The 27504-nt window shown below is 55.1% G+C and overlaps 1 protein-coding gene across 1 annotated transcript; it reads right to left on the bottom strand.

The window, feature by feature from the left end:
- Positions 1 to 139: 139 nt before the first annotated feature.
- SEC14L2 (SEC14 like lipid binding 2) lies at positions 140 to 23435 on the bottom strand. Its single transcript, XM_055147214.1, has 12 exons — positions 23277 to 23435; positions 21430 to 21505; positions 16734 to 16777; positions 16307 to 16366; positions 15917 to 16105; positions 14140 to 14235; positions 13907 to 13967; positions 13494 to 13577; positions 9490 to 9596; positions 9264 to 9403; positions 8943 to 9112; positions 140 to 1647 (listed from the first exon to the last, which is right to left on the bottom strand). Exons 1-12 carry the CDS (start codon positions 23328 to 23330, stop codon positions 1517 to 1519), a joined length of 1212 nt encoding a protein of 403 aa, XP_055003189.1. The 5' UTR covers positions 23331 to 23435; the 3' UTR covers positions 140 to 1516.
- Between the last annotated feature and the right edge of the window lie 4069 nt (positions 23436 to 27504).

The following is a 27504-nucleotide window of genomic DNA, read 5'->3' as shown; positions in this document are numbered from 1 at the left end:
AAGGGGGGGGTGGAGTTCGGCTTTCGCGCATGCGCCCAACTTATTGCCGCTGGCTGGCCCTGTGTTTTCCCAGGCAGAAAGTTGGGGCGCTGAAGGAGGGGCGGCGAGGAGCGAGGCGGTATGCACTGATTTCCACACCTTGCGCACTGAACGTTGCTTTATTCGTTGGTTAATTTTCCTAACAGAGCGTTGTAACCAAGGTTGGGATATCCTCCAGCGGGGTCCTGCTGGGGTCCGTGCGACCTTCGGGCCCCCCTGCAGCTGCGGACCCTGTCGGGCCCTGTCGCATAGGCGTCAGCCCAGTGCCTACTCCTGCTCCCACATTTTCACGAGACCAGCTCCCCCAAACCCCCGGGCTGGATCAGGACCTGGATCTGCGGGAAAGGAGTTTCTGCGAGGGCCCAGGTCAGGCCGCCTTTCCGTGTGCCGTGCTTGCCTGCAGAGCGGCTCCCCCAGGGTCGTGGCTGGCGGCCTGCGAGGGTTTCTGGGGCTGCCCTTAGCTCCTGGCTCTGCCACATGATGGCAGAGCTTTGCACCCCGGCAGTGCAGCCAACCCTTGGGCGTGAGGAAGCTACTGCCTCCCACTTCTCAGAGACTCTGATCGGGTGGGGGACGGTTGGCGGACGAAGCCCTGCGATGGGCTCCCTGGGAAAGGAAAATGCCCCGCTGAGTGCATTCGTCTTATCATTTTGTCTGGAGCCCTCCTAGAGTGCGTTTTTTGGGGTGAGATGTTGGCACCCCTGAAAAGGAGGGTGGAAGCCTCGCTACTAAGTTCAGCCTCCCTCCAGGAGGGAACCCTTCATGGAGTTCTGCCTGGGGAGGTAATTTCCCTGGGCTTTGCTTGGAGATTGGGACAGAGGGCTCCAGCTCACCGTCCCAGAAATTCTTGAGTCACTGACAATCATTGGAATGACCCAGGAAGAGTTACTGAGGTTCTCAAAGTGATGGCCAGGCTATATCTCCAAGTAGCCTGGAAGAACTTGGGCCACCTCCTGAGACCTAGGGGACCCCGGCTCTATGATCCCAGCCCCACTAAAAGAAAGTTTTGGAGCACCGCTGACCTCCACCATAAGGCTACCTTGCTACTCCCCATTACGACCTAGACTTGCAACGTGCTCGTTTGAGAGCAAGTTCCTCCCCTGCAGCTCTCTGAAGTGTTAGGGCTCAGTCTGTTCCCCCATTTTCTAATCTCCCTTTCTCCACCCTGCCAAGGCACCCCCCCTTCCCCTCCCCGTCTCAGTTGTCACTGGACAGGTGGCATTGGCACAGCTCACAGGAAAGATAGCTAGGTCCTATCGTGATGCCCAGTCCCTGGGCACTCCTCGTAATTGTAGGCAAGAAGCCCCACCCCCTGCTACCTTCTCTCTTCCGCTTTTGGAAATGAACTGTCCCCAGATCCAGCCTGAGGTCTTTCTGGTTTGGGGGGGCTTTCAAGATGCTGGGAGAATGACTGCTACAAGGAATAGAAATGGACAGGGAGACACCGAGGGAGCCAGGCCTGCTGTGGGAGGAGGTGTTACTTGGGGTTGACTACCCCCAGCTGGTTCAACCTCTCTTCTGAGGCTTTGTCTGGAAGCAGGACCTCCACCGTAAAACTGACTTTCTTGGCATGAAGAAAACTATAGGTGTTGTCAAACCGCAGGACATCTGAAAGGAGACAGAAAACCAGACAGTTAGGCGCTTCTGCTCAGGAGCTTATGAACAGCCAGCTGAGTTTGTTGGCTGGTCATGAATGGGCATGAGGTGGTATAAGCAGTGGCTGCTTCGCCTTTGAAACAGTTCCACTGGATTGACCTTCACAGGAAAGAAAATGTCCAGAGAGACAGTACAAAGGTTAAGGTGCTTGCCTTCCAAGCAGCCAGCCTGGGTTCTCTGGAGCACTGCCAAGAGTAGCCCCCAGGTAGCATTCGTTAGGGCCTAAATATCCCCCCTGTCCCTAGTCAGAAAAAAAGACATCTGTAACAGCTTAAAAGGAAAATCCTTTGATTGAAATAGTGTGAAAAACTCGTTTGTTTTTGTTCTGGGGCCACACCTGGTGATGCTCAGGGGTCACTCCTGGTCTGCACTCAGGAATTATTCCTGGTGGTGCTTGCGGGACCATATGGGATGCTGGGAATTGAACCTGGGTTGGCTGCATGCGAGGCAAGTGCCTACCCAACTGGCCCTATGAAAGACTTTTTAGAGGAATCAGAACCTGAACTGGAGAGGGGGTGGGGAGTGGGGGGGGGCGGGGTTGGAGAGATAGCTCAGTGGGAGCAAATACATGTTTGCATGCCAAAAGCTGAGGTTTGATCCCCAGTGCATGTCCAAGCATGACTCCAGGAACCAGAAGTAGCCCCTGGGCACTATCAGGTATGACTCCAAAACCAAATAAATTGATTTAAAAAAAGAAAGAAGAAACTGGAATGAGTCTTTCAGGGGGGAGTAGAATTTGTAGTCAAGTATTAGTGATGATGATGATGGAAACAATGGATTTAGGTGCCTCTAGGCTATTACTCATCAATTTCTGTTCTTTCACTATTCCTCAGAATAACAGTCCCGCATTGAGCCTTGCCCTTGTTTTTACTTTGGGGGCCACATCTGGCAGTGCTCAGGGCTCACTCGTGGTGGGGCTCAGGGGACCACGTGTGGGTCCAGGGCTTGAACCAGGGTTGCCCTCCCTGCTGTTTTATCTCTCCCACTGAGAGACAGAGCCCCTTCAGCCTCTTCTGTGTAAGGAGAGGCTGTCACACTGTAAGGAGGTGATTCCCACTGCTTCTGATTCAGGAAGCCTGGTCCTGGTCAGTTTCTGACAAAATGCAACATGGTTACACTCTTCAAGCCAAAAACTTACCCTGCAGAAAGATAAATGTAAAAGATGCTCATTGCATACTTGTTTGCAGTAATAAACAATTGGGGAAAATTCAAAGGTTTAACAGAAGACAGTTTAAAAAAAATTTTTTTTTAATAAATAAATATAGACAGTTTAAGCAGTTTCTCCTGGGATCCGTGTAATGAAATACTATTCTGATGTGAGAAGAGAAAGAGATTCATTACTGTGTGGCTGGGGAAGCTGTCCACAGTACATCCACAGGCCAGAAAAGCCAGCACTGGAGTAATCTGTATATCGTTCATCATTGCATCACTGTTGTCCCGTTGCTTATCAATTTGCTCAAGCGGGTGTCAGTAACATCTCCATTCATCCCTGTCGAGTTCAGGGTCAGGGGAATGAATCCCATTATTGTCACTATTTTTGGCATATCAAATATGCCACGGGTAGCTTGCCAGGCTCTGCCATGCGAGATTTTGGATAGTTATAGTTCATAACATTAAAAAATATTTATTTGTAGAAAATTTTGGCTTGAGACTGGAACAGTAGTACAGCAGCTAAGGCGTTTGCCTTCCACACAGCTGACCCGGGTTCCATCCCCAGCACCCCATTCCACATGGTCCCCCGAGCACTGCCAAGAGTACTCAATGCAGAGCCAGGAGTAATCCCTGAGCATCGCCAGGTATGACCCAAAAAGCAAAATAATGATAATAATAATTGGCTTGACTCAGTGTCTAAATTCTCTTTGGTGATAATAACCAGATTCTTACCCTAAAGTTTTTCTCAAAATTTCAGTTTTCTCAAACTCCCGTCAATACTGAAGAAAGAAACAGAATTCCTGTGAGTGTGTGTGTGTGTGTGTGTGTGTGTGTGTGTGTGTGTGATACGTACTGCACTGTATGACAGCGTAGTATATTTGGAAACAGTGTGAAGGGATGGAGAATATTTGATAAGTTACTAGATAAGATCTGATAGCATTGGTTTCCTTTAGGGAGAGAAAATGGACATGCACTTGGTGGCAAAAGCTTTCAAGCCTTGGGCTAGGAACAGACAGGCTGCTTATAATTGAAAGCAAAATCAATTTTCTTTCCTTCTCTTTCAAACTCTGTATTTATTTGTTCTGTATTAACATATGAAACAGAGAATTGATGTAGATAAGAAGCCTGTATCCATCACACACCCTCACAGGAGAAGGATGTGGGGTAAACAGCCCAATAGGCTGAGTGCAGGCTTTGTATGCTGGAGTCCTGGGTTTGATCCTTGGCACCAGTTGTCACCCTCAGTACTGCCAGAAGCAACTCCCTAAGCAACTGTGCCCAGATTAGCCTCTGAGCAATGCCAGTTATTAGCCCCAAAACCAAAAGGGGAAACGAAAAACCGAACCACACACAAAAGAGAATGTGAAAACAAGGGCAGCAGCACTGTTCCTTTCGTCTCTACTTCCCAGCCAACAAACAAAGCGACAAAAAACACCTGCATATTTAATCCCAAGAATGAATCACCCCCTCCTTTCCTGCCCTGGATAGAATGCATAGATTAGACTGCGGGGAGACAGACCAGCCACCCTTCCCAGTGTGGAAGGAGTTAGTTACCGCTTTCCTCCGTGCAGAGTTCCCCCAGGACCTGTCGTCCTGGGAAAGGACGTCCTCTGCTCTGGAAGATGACAAGCTTTTTTTTTTTTAAAAAAAAAGATTACATATTACAACCATGCATTAGTGATACAAGTTGCAAAATACAAAGTTGCAAAATACTTTTTTGTTTCTTTGGGTTTTGGCATATGATGTTTTTGCATCCATCACTGCAGGCAGATTGAGCAAGCTTTGTTTTTAAAACATGCATGCAACTAGGTATGATTTGGAATAGATGAATGCTCCCTTTTATCATTACAGTTAGCTAAAAAAAATTGCCAGGCAACCCACAAAACAGACAGTTACTAAGGAGACTGAGCACCTGGGACAAAATGAAGAGGGCTCAGCCCTGCACGACAGTCTAGCCTAAAAGTCAGGAAAGGGGTCCCTCAGGGGCCTGCCGGGGAAGTGCTGGGTGGTGTGGCTCGCTTTGCCACCTACCCATGCTCTGGCTTACAGTGTCCCCAGAGAGCCACCAGGCTGGGGCTCCTTCAGTTCTGCAGAACTGAGTGTCCCTTGGAAATCTGATGGAAGGTCACAATTTCAGATCTGCTTTTTGGTTTTTCAGGTGACCACACGAGGTCACAATTTCAGATCTGCTTTTGTTTGGGGGGCAGCCACACCCAGCTGTGCTCAATGCTGATTCCAGGCTCCGTACTCAGAAATCACTCCTGGGGGTCTTGGGAGACTGCACAGGGTGCCAGGGATGGAACACAGGTCTTCTGCAGGCAAGACAAATGCCTGCCCACGGGACTGTCGCTCAGATCTGGCGCCTATTCTGGACCCTGGGTAGTGGTGGCCAGGGGCAAGGGAGCCTTTCCAAAGGAGGAGAAAGGGGTTGGGTGCCCCTGCCTTCATTTATGGAGCAAACAACTTCCTATTACAGATAGATTTTATTGATTTTTTTTGAAAGTCTATGTGTAGGTGGGTTATTTCTTTTGGGGGACACACCTCGTGATGCACAGGGCTCACTCCTGGCTTTGTACTCAGAGATCACTCCTGGCAGGTTCAGGACCATAGGGGGTGCCAGGGATTAAACCCAAGTCACCCGCATCTAAAGCAAGCATCCAACTATCTGTCTGACCCTGTAGGTGGATCATTTCATCTGTGCATTTCACAGCAGACAGCAGAACAGAAGAAAGTAGGTGCCTAGTTAGCTATAACTCTGGGGATTAATAGAACCCCCAGTTAAGATTGGCTCTGGGCTGAAGCTAGAGTCCAGGGGTAAAGGCTCTTGCCCTGCATGCCAGGGTTCCAACCCTACCACTATATGGACCTCCTGAGCGCCACTGGCTGTGGTCTCCCCCCCGACCCCACAAAAAGTCACCTGCTCTAGGTGGTAAAACTTGGAAAAAAAACCCAAAAACTTGTGGTAAAACTCATGCCTTACATGTGGAAGGGCCTGTGTTTGATCCCCGGCACAACTTTCAAAAATAAGAATCCCTCCTATAAGTTCTGCTCAAGCCCTCATCTCTCACTTCATTTCTTTTTTGGGGGGCAGACAATACCTGGTGGTCCTCAGGGCTTACTCCTGGCTCTGTGCTCGGGGGACCATCTGTGTATCAAATCCCAAGGCAGGCACCTTACTGCTGTATTATCTCTCCGGTCCATCCAAAACTTAATTTTTGATATTGGCACTTTCAGAAGCCATTTAATGCTGTGATATTTTTAGCACACTGCCCCCTACTTCAGTTACCTGCCCCCCTATGGGGTGGCACCCCACTGTTTGAGAAGCAGGAACTAAGAGGAACTAGATCACTCTGCACGGTTGGCAAAGTCCAGAGGGTTCTTTCTGCGTGCTTTCTCTTTCCTACAGTCTGGTGGCCCTGACGCAGTGGCAGTTGTGTGAAGAAAGAGAAAGTCACACTTTGGTTCTCCTGGCTTGGGCTGGGACCCCAGCAGCCTGGGGAGGACGAATGTCCTTTTTCTGCCTTTGGCTCACAGCTTTCGTTGCTCCACTGGCTGATTATGTTTCACTGTGCAGGGCAGGGGGGTCGCCTAGTTCCTTGAGGGCTTTCCCCACCAGGTAAGCCTGTAACCTAAGACCAGGTTCCCTCTGGGCTCCCATCTCACCTGGGCCCTGGCCCTACGCACCAGCTGATCCCCCCTCATTGTCCTCGCACCTGGTGAGGGGTTACAGATGCCGAGACTGGCCTCTATTCAGAGAAATGGACAAAAAGCGGCTTCCGCTCTGGCCCCCGGGGCCAGATAACCACTCCATCCGGAACTTTATTCAAGGGGATCTAAAATAAATATGGGATTTGAAGACTTAAGCCTGATTATATCAGAACTTTATGGTCCTTTCTCAGGCTGTTATTCGGATACGACGGGGGGGCGGGGGGATGGGCCATGTTACTCACCTTGATTGCAGGTGAGTTACTTTCCTGGTTTGGAGTCTGGGACCGCCCCCCCCCTCCTATCTCTCTCTCCCCTTCGCCCACCTCTTCCCCCTGCCCCACCACTGCATCATTATCACAGGCAGACCTGATCGCCTCTAGGGTACTGTGGTCCCAAAGTTCCTTGCCTAAGAGATAAGATAGGGCTTAGGTACTTGATATACACACCGCTGATCCCAGTTCGATTCCTGGCACTACATATGGTAACAGGAGCCCTGCCAGGCGTGACTCTTGAGCACAGAGCCAGGATTAAGCCCTGAGCCCCATTGAGTGTGGCCCCTCAAAGCAAACAAGACTGTAAAATGCTCTCATGTCTTCTGTCTTTGTGGGTGCTGTGCAGGCTACTTCGTCGGAGAGCCCCTTCTCTGTCCCTCAGTTTCCCTGCCTATGACAGAAAATGAAGCAAACCTGTATATGCGCAGAGTCTTGCGCTAAGCCTTGTTCTCACTGCTGCTCCTGCTGATGCTCACAAGCATATTCCTCCCCCCTGGGGAGCCATTCCACTGAGCATCTGTGAAGCGCGGGTGGCAGAGGCTAAAGGTTGCCTGGGATGGGGGTGGGGAGGATGACAGCGCCCTCTGAAGTTGGGGTGGTACTATGGAGGACCACAGAGGCTGAACTAGTTAAATTAAGATCTCCTGTGGTTATTGCCCTAAAAAAAGTGCGAGCCGGGGCTCCTCCACTCTCCGGCACCGTGTCCAGAGGTCCTTTTCCCAGCCTCGCCCTAATAATAATAAATGAGCGGTGCTAAGTGGGGATGTGCAGGCGGTACGCTACGTGCACTGCAAACTGCTGTACAGCCTCAGCACATCTCTCGTGAGTCCCAGGAGGTAGACAATTGGATCCCTGGTGTAGCCCTCAGGAAACTGAAACTCAGGGAGGCTGTGGCTCCCCTTGGGACCGGTCAGCAGCAAGTCCAACTTGGCTCGGTGGCCAAGCCCTTGCTTTCACGGATTTTTCTGTGTCGCCAGTTGAAAGGAAACTGGAGGTTTGATGGGGATATTACTTGTGTGCTGACATGTTTTTTCACACAGTCACTATAAAATAAACTGTATTTGCAGGACTGGCATCAAATTTGAAAGTGCTCTCTGTTTCCTGCTGCGCCAGAGATAATCACAATTAGTTAATGTAGGTTTTCCAGAATTCCTTTCTATGTATACACTTTGCTCTTAACCGGTGAACAGACACCGTGGATGCTGTTTCAGGCTTTATTTTTTGTTGATGTATATAAGATATTTTCCATGTCAGGCTACTGTCTGTAATAAACACATTCTGTTCCATTGCATAGATGGATCATAATTTATTTAACAAGGTGAGAGCCACTTTTGTTTATGGGCATTTCCCAGGCTTAGGATGAGCATTATATCTTCCAATATTAGTGTAAATATCTGTAGGATGAATTTCCAGGAGAGTGGCTGCATCAAAGGGAATTTGGCTGTTTTGAAATAGAACACAGCTCCACTCCCTTTTAGATGCCTATTTGCCATTTTTTTTTCTTTTTTCCTTTTTTGGGTCACACCTGGCAATGCTCAGGGGTTATTCCTGGCTCTGCACTCGGTAAATACTCCTGAAGGTGCACAGGGCACCCTATGGGATACTGGGAATTGAACCTAAGTCCACCGGGTGCAAGGAAAGTGCCCTACCCACTGTACTATCTCTCTGGACCCCTATTTGCCATTCTTAATCCTCTTGAGTAAACTTCCTCTTCACATGTGTTTTAGATCGCCCCATTCTGGGGGGTCACTCTGGAGCTGAGTGGCTCTCAGAAGTCCAGGTGGGGCTTTTCCCCACCTCACACTGCACATTCAATGATCCCGACACCTACCCACCTCTGTTCCATCTGGAAAAGCAACACCGCCGGTGTCTGGTTCCGGTCAGTCCCAGACCCAGCTGGGCTGGAGCAAGTGGCAGATGTGCTGAACTGAGATCCCCCGGCACTGACTCACCCTGACCTCTCCTAGCCTCGGTTTCCTCTTCCACGCAAGGAGAGGCTGCACGAGAGAGCACTGCCTCTTCACCTCAATGGCCCAGAGCTTCCGCTATGGCGAAAGATGGGCGGTGTGGGCAGGAAGTGGGGCAGGGACGCGAAAGCACGGCCAGGATACTCACAGATGCCAGGATCATTGCAGGTGAAGGTGCCATCCTCGGGAACCAGGTGGGCGTTGTACCTCTGGTTGGCCAGCACCTCCGTCATCTCCCCGGCCCGCTGCCGCTCCCCCATCTTGGTCTTTAGGAAAATCCCGAAGCCGATGTCGGCCCCATCGGATGCAAACTGCCACCTACAGAGAACAGGACCCCCCCGGCCCCGCCACTCAGTCATGTTTCCGTGTGCCTCTGCCCTGCCAGGCAGCTCGTCCCGCAGGGATCTCACACCTCTGCCCAGCCCCCATCAGTCTGGCCTGCTGCAAGGCCCAGAGCCCGGGCCCCTACCTGAGCACACAGCCGGGGAAGAGGATCTCGTACTCCACTTGGTGGGACGAGCCCCGGGAGATCTGCACGCTGTGCTCGTACTGCTGCTTCACCTGGTCGCGCACATGATACTTCTTGGGGATGTCCCCGCCGTAGTTGATCTGGAAGCCGACAGAGCATGGGGTGAGCTACAGGGTACCTTTGAGCTGGGCTCCCCTGGGTCGGCACCAGCCCCTGGCAGCCTTACCTTGGATTTGCACTTGGGGTTCCCATCAGGGTCGGTCATGGTGCCCCCGTACTCCACGGGTAACTGGTCAGGACTGACGTGTTTCAACAAAATCTCCTTCCAGTTTGCTGGCAGGGAGAGGGAAGGAAGGAGGAAGAAAGATTATGGCCCGAGCAGTGGACACAAAAGCAGCAGAACATACATGCAGGCACGTACCAGGGGTGTGCCCACCTCTGGAGGAAGAGGTGTCATCCCAGAGATGGCCCGGCCCCGGGCCCGGTATCAAGAGACCCGGAATCCTATCCCGCTGCCTCTAGTGCTGAGCCCGTTGCTTCCCTGCTGTGCTTCTCCAGCCCTGGAGGGGCCAGGCAGAGGGAGGGGAGCTCAGCACTTGAGAGGGTGTTTTAAACTATCCGCTGAGGGCCCGGGCAATGGCACAGTGGGGGAGGGGGAGTTTCTTGCATGAGGCCAACCCCGGTTTCATCTCCTGGATCCTGTTTGGTCCCCCAAGTTCTACCAGCAGTGATCCCTGAATGCAGAGCCAGGAGTAACCCCTGAACCCCACTGGGTGTGGCCCCCAAACCGAAACCAAACAAACTATAAAGTGCCCCGTGTGAATGAGTGTCACACTAGGAAGGTGAGGCCGACCTTAGGAAGGAAGGGCGGGAGGACACCGGGCCAGAGGACATCACGGCAGCCGGTGAAAGGCTCTAAGTCCAGACAATCTGGTCCCAGTCGACTGAACTCTACCAAGGCACGAGTGTGCCTCTGGACCCAGCTTTGGGCCCCCCACCCCGGGAGCGACTGTATCACTCAGTGACTCCCAAGTGGGTTGACCCCAGCCGCAGTTTCACTTCAGTTTCAGGCTCTCCAGCTGCCAGTGATTTGGCTTTTTTTTTTCCCAGAGAGCCAGGCCATGCCCAGTGGTGGTGGCCAGCGTGGGCCTGGTGCTCAGGGCCACATCCAGCCCAGGGTCCCCAGTCGGGACGCCCTTTTCCCCTGCAACAGCAGGAGAGGTAGGCTCCCGCACGACCCCTGCTGAGAACCACTTCATTGCAGACGCCAACCCCGGTCCCCGCCAAGTACAATATTGAGGTCCTGGCAGCCTTTCCATGCTGACTCTAGAATCTGGGGGTGGGGAGCCGCCCCATGCGCCGGGCCTTGCTGGGGGCTATCCTGAGCCCACGCCCCTCGGGAGTTCCAAATCTGTCCTCATGGCGATTTCATCTGTGCCGTGACCAGACCAGCAGGAATGTCTTCCCTCTTGTGAGAAGCCTGTAACCTTCTCAGCCTGAGGCAGGGCCGCTTGAAAGAGTTTCAGGTGTGGGTGGGAGAACAGATTGAGCCTCCTCCACGCTGCTGCCAGGAAACCAGCTTCCCGGGGAGCCACAGCGCCCAAACTCCCCACAGCCTTGCCCAGATTTTGGGTTTCGTTTCCCAGCTCAGCTGGAGAGTTTGGGTAAGGCCAGGAGCATTCTTCCCATCACACACAGAGAGAAACTGAGGCAACGAGCAACAGACCCCAGGGCTTCCCCTCACCCTCAGGGTCCTGCCCAAATGCAGTGGAGAAGCTTCCACTTGTTTTGTGGGGGTGGTGGTGGTTTTTTGGGAGGGTCCCACTTGGCAGGGACAGTGCTCAGTGCTCACGACTTATGCCTGGCTTTGTGTTCAGGGATCACTCCTGGCAGTGCTTGGACCATATGCTGTACTGGGGATCAAACCAAAGTTGGCAGCACCTGAACCCCTGTCCTTTCACTCCGGTCCAGAACCTCCACTTTCAGGTAGCGCCTTTATGTGGAACACGAGTTCTCTTCAAGGTCAGCCACAAGCCCTCCAGGAGTCTGTTCCAATAAAGCTCTCGGGGCTGGAGTGATAGCACAGCGGGTAGGGCGTTTGCCTTGCACACAGTGAACCCGGGTTCGATTTCCAGCATCCCATATGGTCCCCCAGCACTGCCAGGAGTAATTCCTGAGTGTAGAGCCAGGAGTACCCTGTGCATCGCCCGGTGTGACCCAAAAAAAAAACCAATAAAGCTCTCTAGCCTTTTCCTCCTGCCATTCTACTTAATGTTCCAGCAAACTCCACTTGGGCCCGTCCTGGGCTGACTTGATTCCCTCTGGCCCTCCGTGTCTTTACCTTCTTGCCCTTGTGTTCTCCCTCCTTCCCGGCATACCCAGCCTTTGTCAGCTTCTGCCAGCCTCATTGATCGTTCGGTAATTCCCAAATCTCCAGACTGGAGTGTTCTGCTAAGCACCAGACTCAAGTTTCCCCAACGATAGTGAGTCCCACAGGCTCGGACCGGAGAGAGGACAAGGGTTAAGGAACTTCAGTGGTTCCTGAGTACCACGGGTAGCAACCCTGTCCCATGCCCCAAACACGGAGCCTGGAGTAGCCCCTAGCACCCACCAGAGGTAGCCTAACACTAAAGATACAAAACCAGGGGCTGGAGTGATAGCACAGTGGGTAGGGCATTTGCTTTGCATGTGGCCAACCCAGGTTCGATTCCCAGCATCCCATAGGGTCCCCCGAGCACCGCCAGGAGTAATTCCTGAGTACATGAACCAGGAGTAACCCCTGTGCATCTCCGGGTGTGACCCAAAAAGAAAAAACAAACAAACAAAACCCATCATTCCTGAAGCTCCACTTCAAGTTTATTCTCCAGTTGGCCTAAAACATCCTCCATCTACTGAGTCCCCCAGGCTGGACCTTGGGAGTCATTCCGGATTGTCCTTTCTCCCTTACTCCCAATATCTAATCGCTGGAGCTATTCCTAAGAAGTTGCTCTCCTGTTAGCCCGACTGTGTCTGTGCCAGCTCGTCTGCCTACGGCACCTCCTGCGTGAACTATGGTCCTGATGTCCAGCGGGCACCTGGTCATCACAGTCTTGCCAGTAGTGGCCTGTACGGTCCCGTCCCCGCTTCTCAGCCGGGTGCCCCCGCATTCCGTGGGACCTGGCTCCGCCCCCACCTCACACTCTGACCCAGTGTCTGTGCCCTGGCGTGTGAGGATTCTGCTCGGGGCCATTCTGCTCCCGCCTTGCTTCACCTGGCTGCCACCTAATCATGCCCAAGTGCTCGACTGAGGGACACAGGACCTCCTCCCTAGGTCACGGGCAGGGCACCCTTTTCTGAGCCAGTCCCGCCTCTGCATTGCCCACAGCCAGGACATACATGGGCGCCAGACCAGAGCTCCTCAGGGGATTCAGCCCTCCTCACCTTCAACCTGGCGCTGAGGCCGGGGCCCGGTCTAGAACAGGTGCTAATCAAATGCACCCTCTGCTCCAGCCACCACCAGGCCTCTCTCTCTACCACTTCCGGTGCCTTTTCTGGTTTATATCTTAGCTTTTTTGTTTGGTTTTGGTTTTTGGGGGCCACACCTGATGATGCTCAGGGGTTACTACTGGCTATGCTCAGGGATCACCCCTGGCAGTGCTAGGGGGAACCATATGGTATCCTGGGGATCGAACCCAGATTGACAGCACACAGAGACAAGCACCCTAACTATTGTACTCCACCCGTTTCTTGACAGCTTTTCTCTACCTGGACACCATCAGCTTTTCTCTACCTGGACACCATCAGTTCCGTTAGGGAATCTCATTCATCTTTAAACAAAACTAAGCCCAGCACTTTCTTGTTTTGGGGTTTGTTTTTTTTTTTTTTTTTTGGTTGGAACCAGAACACCCAGTGGTCCTCAGGACTTACTCCTGGTTGTGTGTTCAGGGGTCCTTCCTGATGGTATTTGGGGGAACATATGGAGCACTGGGACCAAACCAGGGTTGACAGGCATGCAAGACAAGCAGCTTAACCCCTGCACTGTTTCTCCAGGCCCAGGGCCCAGCACTTTCTTCTAGAATGTTCCAGAAGGAGTTCTGAAACCAGAACAGGCAGACCCCCCCAAGTAGGGTCCAGCTCATGGGTTCTGCTGCCACCACACCAGCAGGGGGAGCCTGACCACACCCACTACACCCTTTGACCCGTTGGGGCTACAGAGCCGGGGAGGAGTGGAGAAGAGAGCTGGCGACTCACCCCCCAGGACCATGATCTTCTTGCGGGTGTCCTCGCTCAGGAAGGGTTTGACGAGGTTGTAGGCCACAGGGAACAGTTTGGGGGCTGGAACAGAGAGTAGGCAATGTGAGGCTGAGAGCAAGGGGCACGCTGTCCCTAACAGTGTCCTCCACAGCCCCCTGTCAGGCCACACGTGCCCCAGTGCCCCGGAGCCCACAAGGGCAGCCCCAGGCAGGAGTCCGGGTGGCCGGGACTACAGGACACCCCCGGCTTTGTGACTTGCACAGGGTCTGTGTGTGTGTGTGAAGGACCGGTCTCCTGACCAAGTCCTTCGAGCCCCCTTCAGCTTCCTCTGTTGACTCTCCTGAATCTGCCCGTGACAGTGGTGGCCCCTCTGTTCCCTTGGGTTTCATCACAGGTAGTTCCCATCTTACCTTTAATAACAAAAAGATGCTTCAGTGTTTCAGGATAATTTTCCTCAAACATGCAGAGAAACTGTGGAAACAAAAGCACTGAGTCCCGTGGGCTCAGCCCTCTGTGTCGGGGGGAAAGACCCTACTTCCTCCAGGCTAGATGCTGCCCCTGTCACCTCTCCCATCCCACGGGCATCCTAGCCCAGGGGGCCCACTCCCCGCCACCTCCCCCAGCTCCCCAGCCTGCCTCTGACCTCTCCGTAGGCCTCCACAGCCGGCTTCCAGAGGTGCTTCAGGCCCAGCCCCTCACAGTCATAAATCAAGGTGATGGTCTCCACCTTCTTCCCCAGCTGCAGGGAACAGAGGAACAGCGAGTCACACGAGGCTCCCCACCACAGAAGCCCACCCCAGTTACCAGCAAATGCCCCCGGTGCCAGGCCTCTAACAACATGACCCGGAGTAGGGCCATACCTCGGGCTTCCCACATTGAGATCGCCAGCCCAGGCCAGAATTGGGGCCCAGGAAAGCCACGCTTCCTGCCCAGGCCTCTGGGTTCTCACCCAGTAAAGGACTGGGCAGGTGGATGGAGCTGACGTCTGAGCTTCTTTGTTCCAGCGCTCTGACCTGAAAGCCTCCTGTTCGGGTCAGGCTCACTCGCTGCCTGTCATCTCCCGGGCCCAGATACTCCCAGCCGAGCCTGAACAGCCTGAACCCTTGGGTCACATCCTCATCTCATGCTTCTTCGCTGTATTCCTGTGTGTGTGTGTGTGTGTGTGTGTGTATGGGTGTGGAATGTTCCAAACCCATTCTACTGTTTGGCTGCCTCTTTCTTTTTCTTTTTTTGTTTTGTTTGTTTTAGGGTCACACCCAGCAGTGCCCAGGGGTTACTCCTGGCTCTGCACTCAGGGATTACTCCTGGTGGTGTTCTGGGGGACCATATGGGATTCCGGGGATCGAACCTGGGTCAGCTGCGGGCAAGACAAGTACCCAACCCACGGTACTATCTCTGGGCCCCAGCTGGCTGCATCTTTACAACTGCTGAGGAGGCCAGAAGGACCCTGGAGGCTGGGCCAACCTGCTCTCAGGCAAGGACTCAGCTGTCCTTCTCTCTGACTACACCGCAGAGAAGCAGGGTCCCAGGGTCTCCACTCTGCAGGTGCCCAAACACTCCGCAAGGGTGGGGTGGCCCATGACAAATGTTTCTCTGGTGCCAGTATTGAGGGATTTGGGGGTCATTCTTGGTGGTGATCAGGGACTACTCCTAGCCCTGTGCTCACTCTCACTCACTGGGGCTAGAATCTGGGCTTCCAGCACACAGAGCATGTACTCAGTCAACTGAACAATCTCCCTGATCCTGGGCACATTTTTTCTTCTTTTTTTTTGGGTCACGCTCGGCAATGCATAGGGGTTACTCCTGGCTCGTGCACTCAGGAATTACTCCTGGCGGTGCTCGGGGGACCATATAGGATGCTGGAAATTGATCCTGGATCGGCCACATGCAAAGCAAATGCCCTACACACTGTGCTATCACTCCGGCCCCATTTTTTTTTTTAAATGAAGCTGAAGTGAGTTGATTTAAAGGCCTGCCTTTATTCTGAGATCATGCCAGCCTACATGAGCTAAATCATAGCAATAAGAGCCCAGTAGATATTCTGTCAGTCCTTACTTGGAAAAACTGGAATTGGGTGTTATTCCCCAAACTGTTATTTTACTGGTTTCTGAAATCCAAACGTCTGGGCCTCAGTTCTGAAGCCATACTTCTGCCCCCAGCTTCGCTCACATGCTTCTCTGTACTTCACTCACTTTATTTTTGGGTTTTTGGGGATTTTTTCAGGGTGGTGGTGGGTGGGTGGTGGTTATCTGGTTTGATTTGGGGCCACACATGCCTTGGTGCTCAGGGGCTAGCCCAAGCCGAGTGCCTGCGGTGGCTCCTTGCAGTGTGTCAGGTCCATCAGTTGCGGGGGGGTAGACCTGGGTCCCTGCAGCTAATGCCCGCACTCCCACCCTCAAGGCCACCTGCCGGGTCCTCACCTTTTGAGTCTGGCTGGCACACTCACGCTGGAGCATCTCACAGTCCCGCATCTTGGTCTTGAGCAAGTCCTGTTTGGTGGCTGAGAGGAGCAGCCCCTTGGTGTCCAGAGGCCCAATGACGTCATACCAGATGGGGCAGCCTTCCAGGTCATAGCCACACATGCCCCCTGACATGTACAGCTGGATCACCTGGCAGGGAAAGGGCGGCAGGTGAGTTCCACCCGGGGCCCCGGCTCTGGGTTTGTCCATCTCTCCCTTGACCGACCGCCTTCCCCTGATTGTCAATGAACACCCATTCAGAGGACCATTAGGGCCCCCTGGGTGTTTGGGCGGCTCCCGGGGCACAGATGGGGGTGGAACAGCCTGACGCGGGGGTACTTTTCTCCTCACCTCTGGAGGCTGCCAGCTCATGACGTTTTCAATGTCCTTTTGTTTCCGAAATTCCACATGCTGCAAACACATAATTAATTAGGGCTTGAAGAACACAAGGCCCAGGAGTGGTGGGAGGGGAGGGGAAGAGCACTTGACCAGTTTCTAGAAAAAGGTGACAAGGACAGACCAAGGGTGACAAGGGTCACCAGAAGGGACAGCCCCATGTAAGGTGTTCAGCAGAACAGAGGATCATTCCTGGGCGCCCAGAATTGTGAAATATCCATGCTTCTGGGGAAACACACTTTGTGCACTCTGTCCCCAAGGGATCAGGCAGCAGTGGTCGGCTCATATGTGACAAGCCCAAGCCCAGGGCGGTGGCAGGGGGTGGGCAAAAGTCCTAAGTTTCCTGAGGCATCGGTGGGATTCAGTGCCGAGCGGACCTCACCTTCCGGAGCATGGCCTCGGACTTCTGCAGGTCAAAGCTTCTTGCTGTAACAGGGAAACCAAGGCAGGGTCAGGCTGGGGAGGGAAAGAGCTCCCTAGATCCACGCTGGGATGAGCTCCTTTGCAGCCACACCCCAGTGGCCTCTCAGACCACCTCACAGGCAGAAGTTAGTCACTGAGGGCGTCTGGGTACAACCCCACAGCGCCAGCTCCAGAGACGGCAACCGCAGGGGACAAGGTTCAGGCCAGTCTGGACAGCACTGTCACTTCAGGGGTGAAAGAGTTTCACCCGAGAAGGTGAAATCAGGTTAAGGGAGTGTTTTTTTTTTTTTTTTTTTTTATCAATCTCTTCTTCGGAAGAGCGAACCCTGGTCCCCCTTATCACTGAACCTTCCCTTTGGCACCGGGTTAATCTCCACATCAGAGTCTGACATCCCGGAGCACTGAACCATGGTTCAAAGATGAACAGAGCTACCCCACACCTAGGCTAGAGCCAACAGGGCACCCCGGAAGAATGAACAGCCTGCCCTGGCCCATCGGCAGCCCCTCTGGGGCCACAGAACGCCCTGCCCCAGGGCACGGATGGAGAGTTTCAGAGTTAATGATGGCCCAAGTCCAAGATCGAACCTGCAAAGGCCCGCCCGAGTTGTCCTGTCCAGGCTTAACCACAAAGACTTCACTGCCTCCCCCACCCCATCCCCACACACAACCACCTGCTCCAAGGTAGCCCGAGACGCCACCTGTCCCAGCACCCAGAGGGAGGCAGGCGTCCCAGTCCTTCCCCATGCCGCCCCCACCTCGGGCCTCACCGCTGGGTTCAAGCCCATCTGACCAACTTCCCTTTGGCCCTTTTCCAGCTCTGCGTGTGCGGTCTGGAGCACCGCACCTGTGTCCACGCTTCTCCCATGAAGCCTAAGAACTTCCTTGGCAACCATCCCCCCACCAACTCGGGCGGAGCTTACGGGCAACTGAAACCCCCAAATCCCTTTCACCTGCACTGCTGCTGAGCCCCCTCTCCGCCCTCCGCATGTGGACAGGCGGCTTTCGGGAGCCATCCCTCTTGCATTTCATCTCCCTACAGTTCAGCTTGATTTCATACTTCACACAGTTTTTGGAAGGGAGGGGTTGGGGCCATAGCAGGTGGCACTGGAGGTAGGGGCGGGGGGGTCTACTCCAGGCTCCATGCTCAGGGTTCTCTCCTGGCAGTGCTCGGCAGACCATGGGGTACCAAGATTGGATACTGGGCCTCCCACCTGCCTAGCACGTGGAACCATTAAACCGTCTCCCCAGTCCCCCAAAACTTCTGAGATCCAGATGCTGACCTATGAACAGACCTGCCTTATGTCCTCTGTGGATCTGGTGCCAGTCTGGGACTGGGGCCAGACAGACAAGAGTCCTTTCTCCCCAGTACCTTTATCACTGAGAGTAGGTGGACACGGAGATGCATCAAGAGATTTCACCACAGGGCTGGAGCAATAGCACAGCGGGGAAGGGCATTTGCCTTGCACACGGCCAACCCGGGTTTAATTACCATCATCCCATATGGTCCGCTGAGCACCACCAGGAGTAATTCCTGAGTGCAGAGACAGGAGTAACCCCTGTGCATCGCCAGGTATGACCCAAAAGGCGAAAAAAAAAAGAGATTTCACCACACCCGGCAGTGCCCAGTGCTCAAGGATCACTCCTGGTGGTGCTCAGGGGACCCTATGGGGTCCCGGGAATCAAACTGGGGTTAGCAAGTGCCTTACCTGTTCTACTACTGCTCGAGCCCTTATCACATATCTGCAGATCCGAGAAGCCCTCGCTTGCTCTTGGGAAGTGCCCCCTGGCCAGCCCCCCTTCTCTCTGCTTGGCAAGAAACTGCACAGCTCTGGCAGAACCCCCTAATGAGCTGGGACTCTTGGACGGTGGATACCCAACTCCTCTCATGACAGGGAAGCCGGGGGTGGGGGTGGGGGCGGGGGCGCCCAGAACACTCCCATGGGTGGCACAGTCTGTAGTGGGGTCCACCATCTTCCTTGGCAACAGGCGTGCCAGTGAGTTCCAATCTCCAGTCAGCCTTCCCCCTCTCCCAAGTCTTCCAGGAAGGGCCTGTCCACAGTCGCCACTTGCCCCTGGCCGGTCACTGAGCTAGGCCTCCCTGTCCACTGAGTCAGGGCATCTGCTGCTTGTGTGAGGGGCAGCTCGAAGCGCAGCTCAGCCTCCGCCAGGGCAGCCGTTCTGGCAGCTGCTCTGACTCAGGCTTGGGCTGAAGAGACCGGACCTCACAGAAGGCACTCGTCTTGCATGCGGGCGACCCGGGCTCAGCCCCACATAGGGGCTCCTGAGCACCACTGGGGCGATCCTTAAGCACAGAATTGGGAAGAACCCCTAAGCGCCACCAGGTATAGTCCAAACACCCCCCCCAATTCCTAGTCCTGGAAAATGGAGACTCAGGTCAGCTCCACCTTCCCCTCGGCCCTCCACCCCCACCAATTCCTCGTTTCATCTTGCCTTCACCTGCCCCTCCTTGCTGGGGTGCCCAGCGCTCAGCCCTAGGCAGTGGGAAGCACAGAGGGTTTTGGGGACCTGCTGTCTCGGGGTGGAGGAGATGTGAGTCCACAGGGGTAACAGGGGGGAGCCCAGCCCTAACTCACACCTAGGTGAGAAACAGAGGGTCTGCCAATCAGCTGGCACCTTGCAAAGGTTTCCTTTAGAATCAGCAGGAGGAAGAGGAAAGACATCTTTAAAAACAGAAAAAGAACCCAAAACCCTCATTGAAATTCATAGTGGAATGTGAGCAGGCTGAGCTCCTGCCTGGGAAATGTGAGGCACAAATAACGGGCACAAAGGGGCCTGCTGGTGAGGCTGCTGGCCAGGAAATAGGGAACCCCAACTTCCTGCCCTGGTTCTGCTTTGTAGCGGCTGTGTGTCTGCAAGTAAATGTCCTTCCCTCTCTGGGCCTATTTTTCCCTCTGGCAGATGATTTCTATGAGCAGGTGACAGTCACTAGACCTGGTGAACTGTCCAGGCTTGATGGCCTCTTTGATAAAAGAGAGTTGCTTTCTGTTGAACAGTTCTCCGCGACCACACTTCACCTCATGGCAGCTCTGGGGTCTGTTGGATCACCTTGCAGCTGGCCCTTTAAGGCAGCAGCACAGGGGTGGGGAGACAGTGGTTTCCCTGTACCCTCTGGAGTGACCCCCTGCCCCTACCCAGTCCCAGGTACTGAGCAGGGAGTAGCCCTCAGTAGCCCCAGTGTCATCCCAATACCCAAACCCAAAATGAAACAAAATATATATGTCCCCTTGGGGAGGGGAAAAGTGCCTGCCACAGAGGCAGGCTCAGGGCTGGGAGGGAAACTGAGGACAGTGGTGGAGGGTAGGGGGCACTCGGGAAGGATGGTGTTGGAATAATCTACACCTGAAACTCAATCATAAATATCTTTGTCATTCACGGTGATTCAATTTAAAATCAAGTAGAAAAAAAATGTCTCCTGGCCCTGGAGTGACTCCCCCATTTCTGGGTGGGTGACAGTCACAGGGGAGGGGAGTGTGACCATCTGAAGCTTTTGGGGGCACCTCCAGAGGTGTGTACAGGACCTATGCGGACCTCCTGGAGGCAGTGTCCCGGTGTTTGCCAGCAGCCCCTTGAAAGTGGGCCAGCACTCTCTCTTCCGTTTCTGCACAGGAAGAGAAAATACCTCCAGTCACCTCACCCAGGTCACCCATGCTTCGGGCCTGATGGATCCGAATCTTGCAGGCTCTGAGTCTACATCACAATTTCATCTTTGCTCTGGGGCTGGAGCGATAGCACAGCGGGTAGGGCGTTTGCCTTGCACACAGCTGACCCGGGTTCGATTCCCAGCATCCCATATGGTCCCCTGAGTACCACTCGGAGTGTTTCCTGAGTGCAGAGCCAGGAGTAACCCCTGAGCATCGCAGGGGTCAGTTACCCCTGACCCAAAAAGCAAAACAAAAAACCCAAAAAAATCCAATTTCATCTCTGCTCATCTAGCCCAAAGGACTTTCTTATTTCTGTGTCTGGGAAAACGTGTTTCCAGAAAGAAAGAAAAAACAGTAATAAGTGTCTGGCACCAGACTGGAATCGCAGGAGGAGCCAGGAAGGCCAGGGTGTCGGGAATCAGGACACGGGTAGGGACGTATTTGGCTCCTCAGCACTGGCAAAGCTTCCTGTCAGATCTAGTGATGGGCCCGGCTCCCGGCTTCTCTCCCGCCCAGCCAGCAGCCCACATGGCACATGCTCACCCCTGACCCCAGTGCCACTGCCAAGTGGAGCAGAGCTTGGACCAGGGGGCTCCGGAGCCGGGGGTGAAATGAGGGAAGTCCTGTCAGCCTGAGTGAGGCTGCAGACAGCCCCTCCGCCAGGCGTCTCCCAGGGGTCGGGATTCTGGGTCTGGACCTAACTGTGCCTCTAACGACCCACGTGGCCCTCAGGAGTGTAGCTTTATCAGCAGGCACGGGACACTGCTGATGGCCCCGGGCATTCTCTGGGACTGGCCTCTCTGCGCCTCGATGGCATCGCCTGTCCACAAGGAGCACTGAGAACGGCCAAGAGCCTTTGGGCGGAAAAGTGATTACTCCAGACTCTGCCACGACCAGGGCAGGGTTCCCAGAGGGTGCCCCTGTGTGACCTGCCACAAGCCCTCGGCCCCCACTTCCCATGGCACAGCCCCCTTTGCCCCGGCCTTCCCTCACCTCGCAGCCAGCGCAGCAGGTAATAGTCGTCGGGGTTCGGCAACAAGGGCAGCACATCCTGGAGGTTCTCCCGAAACTGTGGGGAGAAGCAGCTGCATGAGTGCTCAATCCCCCCGACCGCCCTCTGTCCTGGGCTCCCCACACCCCCCTAGCAGGGCTGGACCGTGTTCAAGGCAAGCCAACACTGCCGATGATGCTGGCTGAGCCCGGGAAGCGCACAGTGGATGCAAGGACAGGGCGGGCAGGGAGGAGGCCCTCCGGTCCCCCTATCTCATTTTATAGATGGAGGAATTGGAGTCAGAGAGAAGCCACATGCCGAAGGTCAAACAGGTTCTCAGAGGCAGGGCTGGGATGCAGACTGGGTCTGTGAGGCCCTCCCACGATGCATGGGGGTGGGTCTTAGTAGCAGAAAGGGAGCCATGTGCCGGAGGAGGAGGGGGCAGAGATAAGAGAGGGTGACTTCTGAGGGGAAACTGGACTCGTTGGAACTGGGCTGGGGGAAAGCGGTGCAGGGAGAGGGGAGGAGGGGATGGGGAAGCACGGGGCGTGCCAAACAAGGGAGGTGGACAGTGACCCCAAGTGATGGCCGCGCCCACTCCCGGCTATGCACTACTCTGTGACCACGTGTCCTGCCCATGCCTCCTGCCCCAGTCACCTCCCCTTGCCCTGTCACTGACCTGGGGGACTTCGGCAGCACAAACCAACATGGACTGGCCACCTCTGCCCCTGGCTTAGGTCAGTCAAGGATTCAGACTGTACCCTCCCCCAGACCCGTCCCTAGCCCCGGAGTTACCTACCTACCTACCTACCTACCTACCTACCTATCTACCTACCTACCCACCTACCTACCACGCTTCCAGGGCGAGGCTCCTATTCCCAAGGACCCTTCCCAGCCCCTGGGTTCCACTTTAATCACCACCTAATCCCTTGCCTGCCTAACTTGCAGATCCTTCATAAAACCTGGAACCTCCCCATCCGGTCTCGGGGCATGGGGGAGGCCCGGCCTGCTGCAGGGATCTCATGGGACTGCAGGATGGCATCCACACTGCCCCCAGACTCCCTTCTCTGCCCCAGGCACGGACACTTGCTGCCTTCCTTCTGGGCTGGCAAACTGGGTCCCGATCAGCTCTCCGTTTCCAAGAATCGCTCACCTTCCCGGGTGCCCGTACCACAGAGGGAAAGCAAACGGGGCTCTTGTCCTCTGCCCAGGAGCCAGTAGGCAAAGCCGGGCTGACGACGTCCTGGGTTCCGCAGAGCCTCCGCCAGAGTCCCCGGCCACACAGGGGCTGGTGTCAGCTCCCAGGAACCCGAGGGACTCTGAGACCTCACAATTGCGGGTATCCCCCTTCCACACAGGCGGGTCCAACCTCCATCTCATCTCCTCCAGGGGCAAAGGGCAGAAGGCGGCCAGTGCGACTCAGGAACCCCAGAGGTCTGTCCTGGACCTTCTCCCTCCAGCCCGGCCAGGAGGAAAACCTCCCGGAAATGGGAGGAAACCTGGGGCCCTGCCCCGCGACCTCCCCCAGGGCCCGGCTGCCAGTTCCGAGAATAAATGCCGCCTTTGTGCCCTCGGCTGCCTCCGAGGGCTTCCAAGCAACCACTTCTTCCCAGGTGGCACCACCCAGGGCTCCTCCAGGGCTGGGGTGGCCAAACTTCCCCGGGGTCCCCGCGGCTGGCGGCGGCAGGGGAGAGGCGGGTCCCGGGGGGCGCCGGCCGCCAGGTGCGGCGGGGGGCTGTCCCCTGCCGCTCGGACCCCTTCCTCCGGCCCAGCCCTCGCCCCCGCCGCGGCCGCCCGGGGGCCGAGGGCCACGGCCCGGCGCGCGGGGCCCGGGGCGGCCGGGGCTCACCTTGGTCAGCGCCTCCTGCTGCTTGGGGCTCAGGTCGCCGACTCTGCCGCTCATCGTGGCCGGAGCTCGGGGCGCGGCGGCTGATGGAGCAGCGACTGGCGGGCTGGCGCCGGAGTCCAGTACCGGCGTCTGGCCGGGCCGCGGGGCTGGCGGCCAAGCCCCGCCTTTTAAAGGATCCCGCGGGGCGGGGCGGGGCGGGGCGGGCGGGATGCGGCGCGCGGCTCCGACGCGGGGACCCCCCGGCGCGCGCTCCCGGCCCGGCCCGCGCCCCCGGGTGCGCCCCGCCGCCGGCCACCCAGCGCGGGGCCGGCGCGGCGCCTCATCCCGAACGGACCGGTCGTCGCTCGCGGCGCCACCGTGGGCTCCCGCGCCTCGACGCTCCGGGACTCAGTTTCCCCCGGCTAGGTGCCGTGGGACAGGTGCTTCGGAGCTCAGGGTCCTTCTACGCTCTGTTCCTCTGAGCTGGATGCCGCTGGGGGTGGGGGCGGGAGCGGGGGGCCAGGTGCCTCAGGCGGAGTCATCGCCAGTCTCGGGGGTCCGAGGCGTTGGCGTTTCTCTGCCGGGGTCCCCGCCCCCGCCCTCCTGTCCAGCTGGGGGTTTGAGGCCGCCACACCGCCCAGTCCTAGCCGGGAGCCTTTCCACGCAGTGGGCCAGGCCGACAGAAGGGGCAAGGAAGCCCGTATCTCCACCTCCCACCAGGCGGGTCCTCTGCTGTTTCTTCTATTTCTTCTTTTTTTAATTTCTTTTTTTGGTGGGGAGGGGAGGTTGTGGTTGTTTGGGGTTGTTTTGTTTTGTTTTGTTTTTTCCTCAATGCTCAGGGGCCGCTCCTGGCTCTGCAATCAGGAATCACTCCTGGCAGGGCTCAGGGACTATACGGGGTGCCAGGGTGGTGTGCATGTAGGACAGGGCCCAACCCACTGTACTATCACTCCTCCCTTGGCATAAAGGGACGCTTCCCATTTGAGTGACAGAAGATCCCGGTTTACTCAGAGCAATAATACAGGGGTCTAGGCACTTGCCTAGCACCGCGCAGTGCCGGCTTAGGTACCGGTACCCCATATGATCCCCTCAGTACGGCCAGGAGTGAACCCTGAGCACTGCAGAGTGCAGCCCAAATGCCCAAGCCCAAAAATTGGGATTTGAATCCTAAATCCCCCACTCGTTTTGCAGGGTGAGAGTAGGGGGGCACACCCAGCAGTACTCCAGAGTTACTCCTGGTTCTGCACTCAGGACTTATTCCTGGCAGTACTTGGGGGACCGTATGGGATGCCTGGGCTCAAACGTAGCTTAACCATGTACAAGGCAGCCCCCTACCCACTGTATCTCCCTGGCCCCCTAAACCCCCAACTTCTTTCTCTGTGTCTTTGCCTCTCTGCACGCAGGCTTCCTCCTTCACTGCATGGTGGAGACAACAGGTGAGGATCAAGGAGTGGACGGGAGCCATAGTACAGGGGCTAAGGCACTCACCTTGGGCAGGAACAATAGTGCAGAGGATTGGGCATTTACCTTGCCTTCAGCCAACCTAGGTTCAAATCCCAGCATCCCATATGGTTCCCCAGACACCGCCGGGAGTAATTACTGAGTGCAGAGCGAGGAGTCATCCCTGAGCATCACCGAGTGTGACCCAAAAAGTAAGAAAAAAAATTGCACTCGCCTGACACACAGCTGCCCGGGGTTTGATCCCTAGCACCCCATAGCCCCGAGCATTGTCAGGAGTGATCCCTAAGCATAGAGACAGGACTAAGCCCTGAGCAGTGCTGGTTGTGGCCCCTACAAAACAACCAAATGAGGGGCTGGCGCGGTAGTACAGCGGGTTGGGCATTTGCCTTGCATGCAGCCGACCCGGGTTCTACTCCCAGCATCCCATATGGTCCCCTGAGCACCGCCAGGAGTAATTCCTGAGTGCAAAGCCAGGAGTAACCCCTGTGCATCGCCGGGTGTGACCCAAAAAGCAAAAAAACAAACAAACAAACAAAACAACCAAATGAATGAATGAATAAAAAGAAAATAAAGGGGTTAAGATGTACATTACGCTCAGAGCAGGGTCTGATGAGGGCTTTCCCTCTTGAGAACACACCTCATCCTGCCCCTCGCAGCCCCCTTTGCTGCCCATCTGACCCAGCCTCAGTATCTGGGTTGGGGGTGCATGGACAAAGCCAGAGCCATTGCCATAACCCGGTGAAAAACAAGCCAGCAAGTTCTCCCCTTCCTCCCTCCTCTCACATTTAAGGCCCAGAGTGAGGGATTCCACTCCCTGCCGGCCCTGTGGGGTCCCTCTGACTTGGAGGACATGGGTGGAGCTGGGGGGAGGGCACTCGGGAGGGGGGCCTCTCCAGGCTGCCCTTGACTCTCAGCCCAGGTCCATCCTCCTCCCCTTTCAGAGCTTCACAGCGCCCCCTGGACCCGGCTGGCCCCAGCTCTAGTCCCAGGAGGCATCGGCCCCCACCTCTCAGGCCAGCCTTCCCACTGTGTGGTAGACCCCTAAAGCACTATTCTAGGGGTTCCTGAAATGAGTCGAACAGCAGACCGCCCTCCCAGAGATAAGTAGTACCACCAAGTAGAATATAAACCCAAGACAAAGGTCCCCAGGAGAGACAAGGGCTGGGGAGCAGAAAGAAGGAAATTTTGTTTCTAGGGGAAATCCTGGAAGGCTTCATGAAAGAAGTAGTATCGTGGCCAGTCTTAAAATGGGAGATGGAAAGAAATGGAAAGGAGAGTCATTCCAGCCGGCACCATAACATGAGCAGTTCTAGCATTGGGGGCAGAGTTGGCAGGGAGCACTACGGAGCCCTGTTGCCACCCTGCTTACTAGCACCTGTCCTGCTAGAGGCCCTTGGACACAGGAGCCTGTTTTTCTCACCTTTGGTTCCCCGCAACGCCCTGCCCCACAGCAGAAGTCTCCTACATGAGCTATCAATAGATGTATTCTCAGCAAGCGAATGAATGAATGAATGAATGCAAGGAATGCTCTGCTAGGGACAGAGCCAGGAGCTGGGGGAGCCCTGGGAAGGAGAGAGAGAAACAAAGAGATCATTTAGGAAACAGAGAAACAGGCCACAGAGGGCATGGCTTGCCCCACAGTGCTAGTGGCATGAAAGCATAGTCCGGTGTGGGGCTGGCGGGAGTGCTTCGTGGCACCCACCCTTCCTGCCCAGGAGTCTCTGGGCATCCACCTCCTGGAGCCGTGCCCAGGCCACTTCCCCACTCGGGGCTCTGGGGAAGAAGAAAACAGAACGGTGCTGGCTCCTCTGGGGACAGGAGAGAAGGCCTATTCAGGGGGGCAACTTGGCTCTGCCCCTGATGTGCGCCGAAGAGAGGCCCACTAGGTCAGAGTGAGGGGTCTCTGCCCAGCCCCTTGACTGAGTGACCCCCACTCTCCCTCCTCGGGAGCAATTTTTGGCAGTTCCCAGGAGCTCTGTCCTCATTAAAGACTCATTGGCTTGGTACAACAATCTTCACACACTTCCTTCTTTTTTTTCTCTCTTTTTGGGTCACACCCAGCAATGAACAGGGGTTACTCCTGGCTCATGCACTCAGGAATTACTCCCGGCGGTGCTTGGGGGACCATATGGGATGCTGGGATTTGAACCCGGGTTGGCCGCGTGCAAGGCAAACGCCCTACCCGCTGTGCTATTGCTCCAGCCCCTGCACACTTCCTTCTAAGGAAGCCCTTTTTGATCATTTTTAGCTAGTTAGTTATAACAAGAAATACAGAATAAATCATTGAGAGCCTGCTATTGGGGCAAGCTTGGGTTGTGGTTGGGAAAATTGGAAATAATAGTGGTGGGAAGGTGTAATGGTGGCGGGATTGGTGTTGGAATACTGAGTGTAAGAAATCATTGTGAACAACTTTATAAAAATAAAAGGTTAAAAGTTTTTTAAATGTAAAAAATAAATTTAAAAAACCTCATTGGCTTGGGCCAGAGAGATAGCCCAAGGGGCTGCATGTATGTTTTGCATGCAGGAGATACAGCACTTCATGGATCCACCTCCGAGCACAGAGTCAGGAGTAATACTGAGCATTGCGAATATGACCACCCCCACCCCCACCAGAAACAAACTAACAGGGCCAGAGAGATAGTACAGAGGTTAAAGCACTTGCCTTGCATACAGCCGATCAGGATTTGAATCCCCAGTATGACATATGACCCTCCCACCCCCGCTCCACCAGGCTCTGACAGGAGTGATCCCTGAGTCCAGAGTCAGGAGTCATCTCTGAGCACCACTA

Source organism: Sorex araneus, chromosome 9, assembly GCF_027595985.1.
Source record: "Sorex araneus isolate mSorAra2 chromosome 9, mSorAra2.pri, whole genome shotgun sequence".
NCBI lineage: Eukaryota > Metazoa > Chordata > Mammalia > Eulipotyphla > Soricidae > Sorex > Sorex araneus.
The sequence above is the reverse complement of the archived record's forward strand: the minus strand, read 5'-3'. Positions and strand labels throughout refer to the sequence as shown.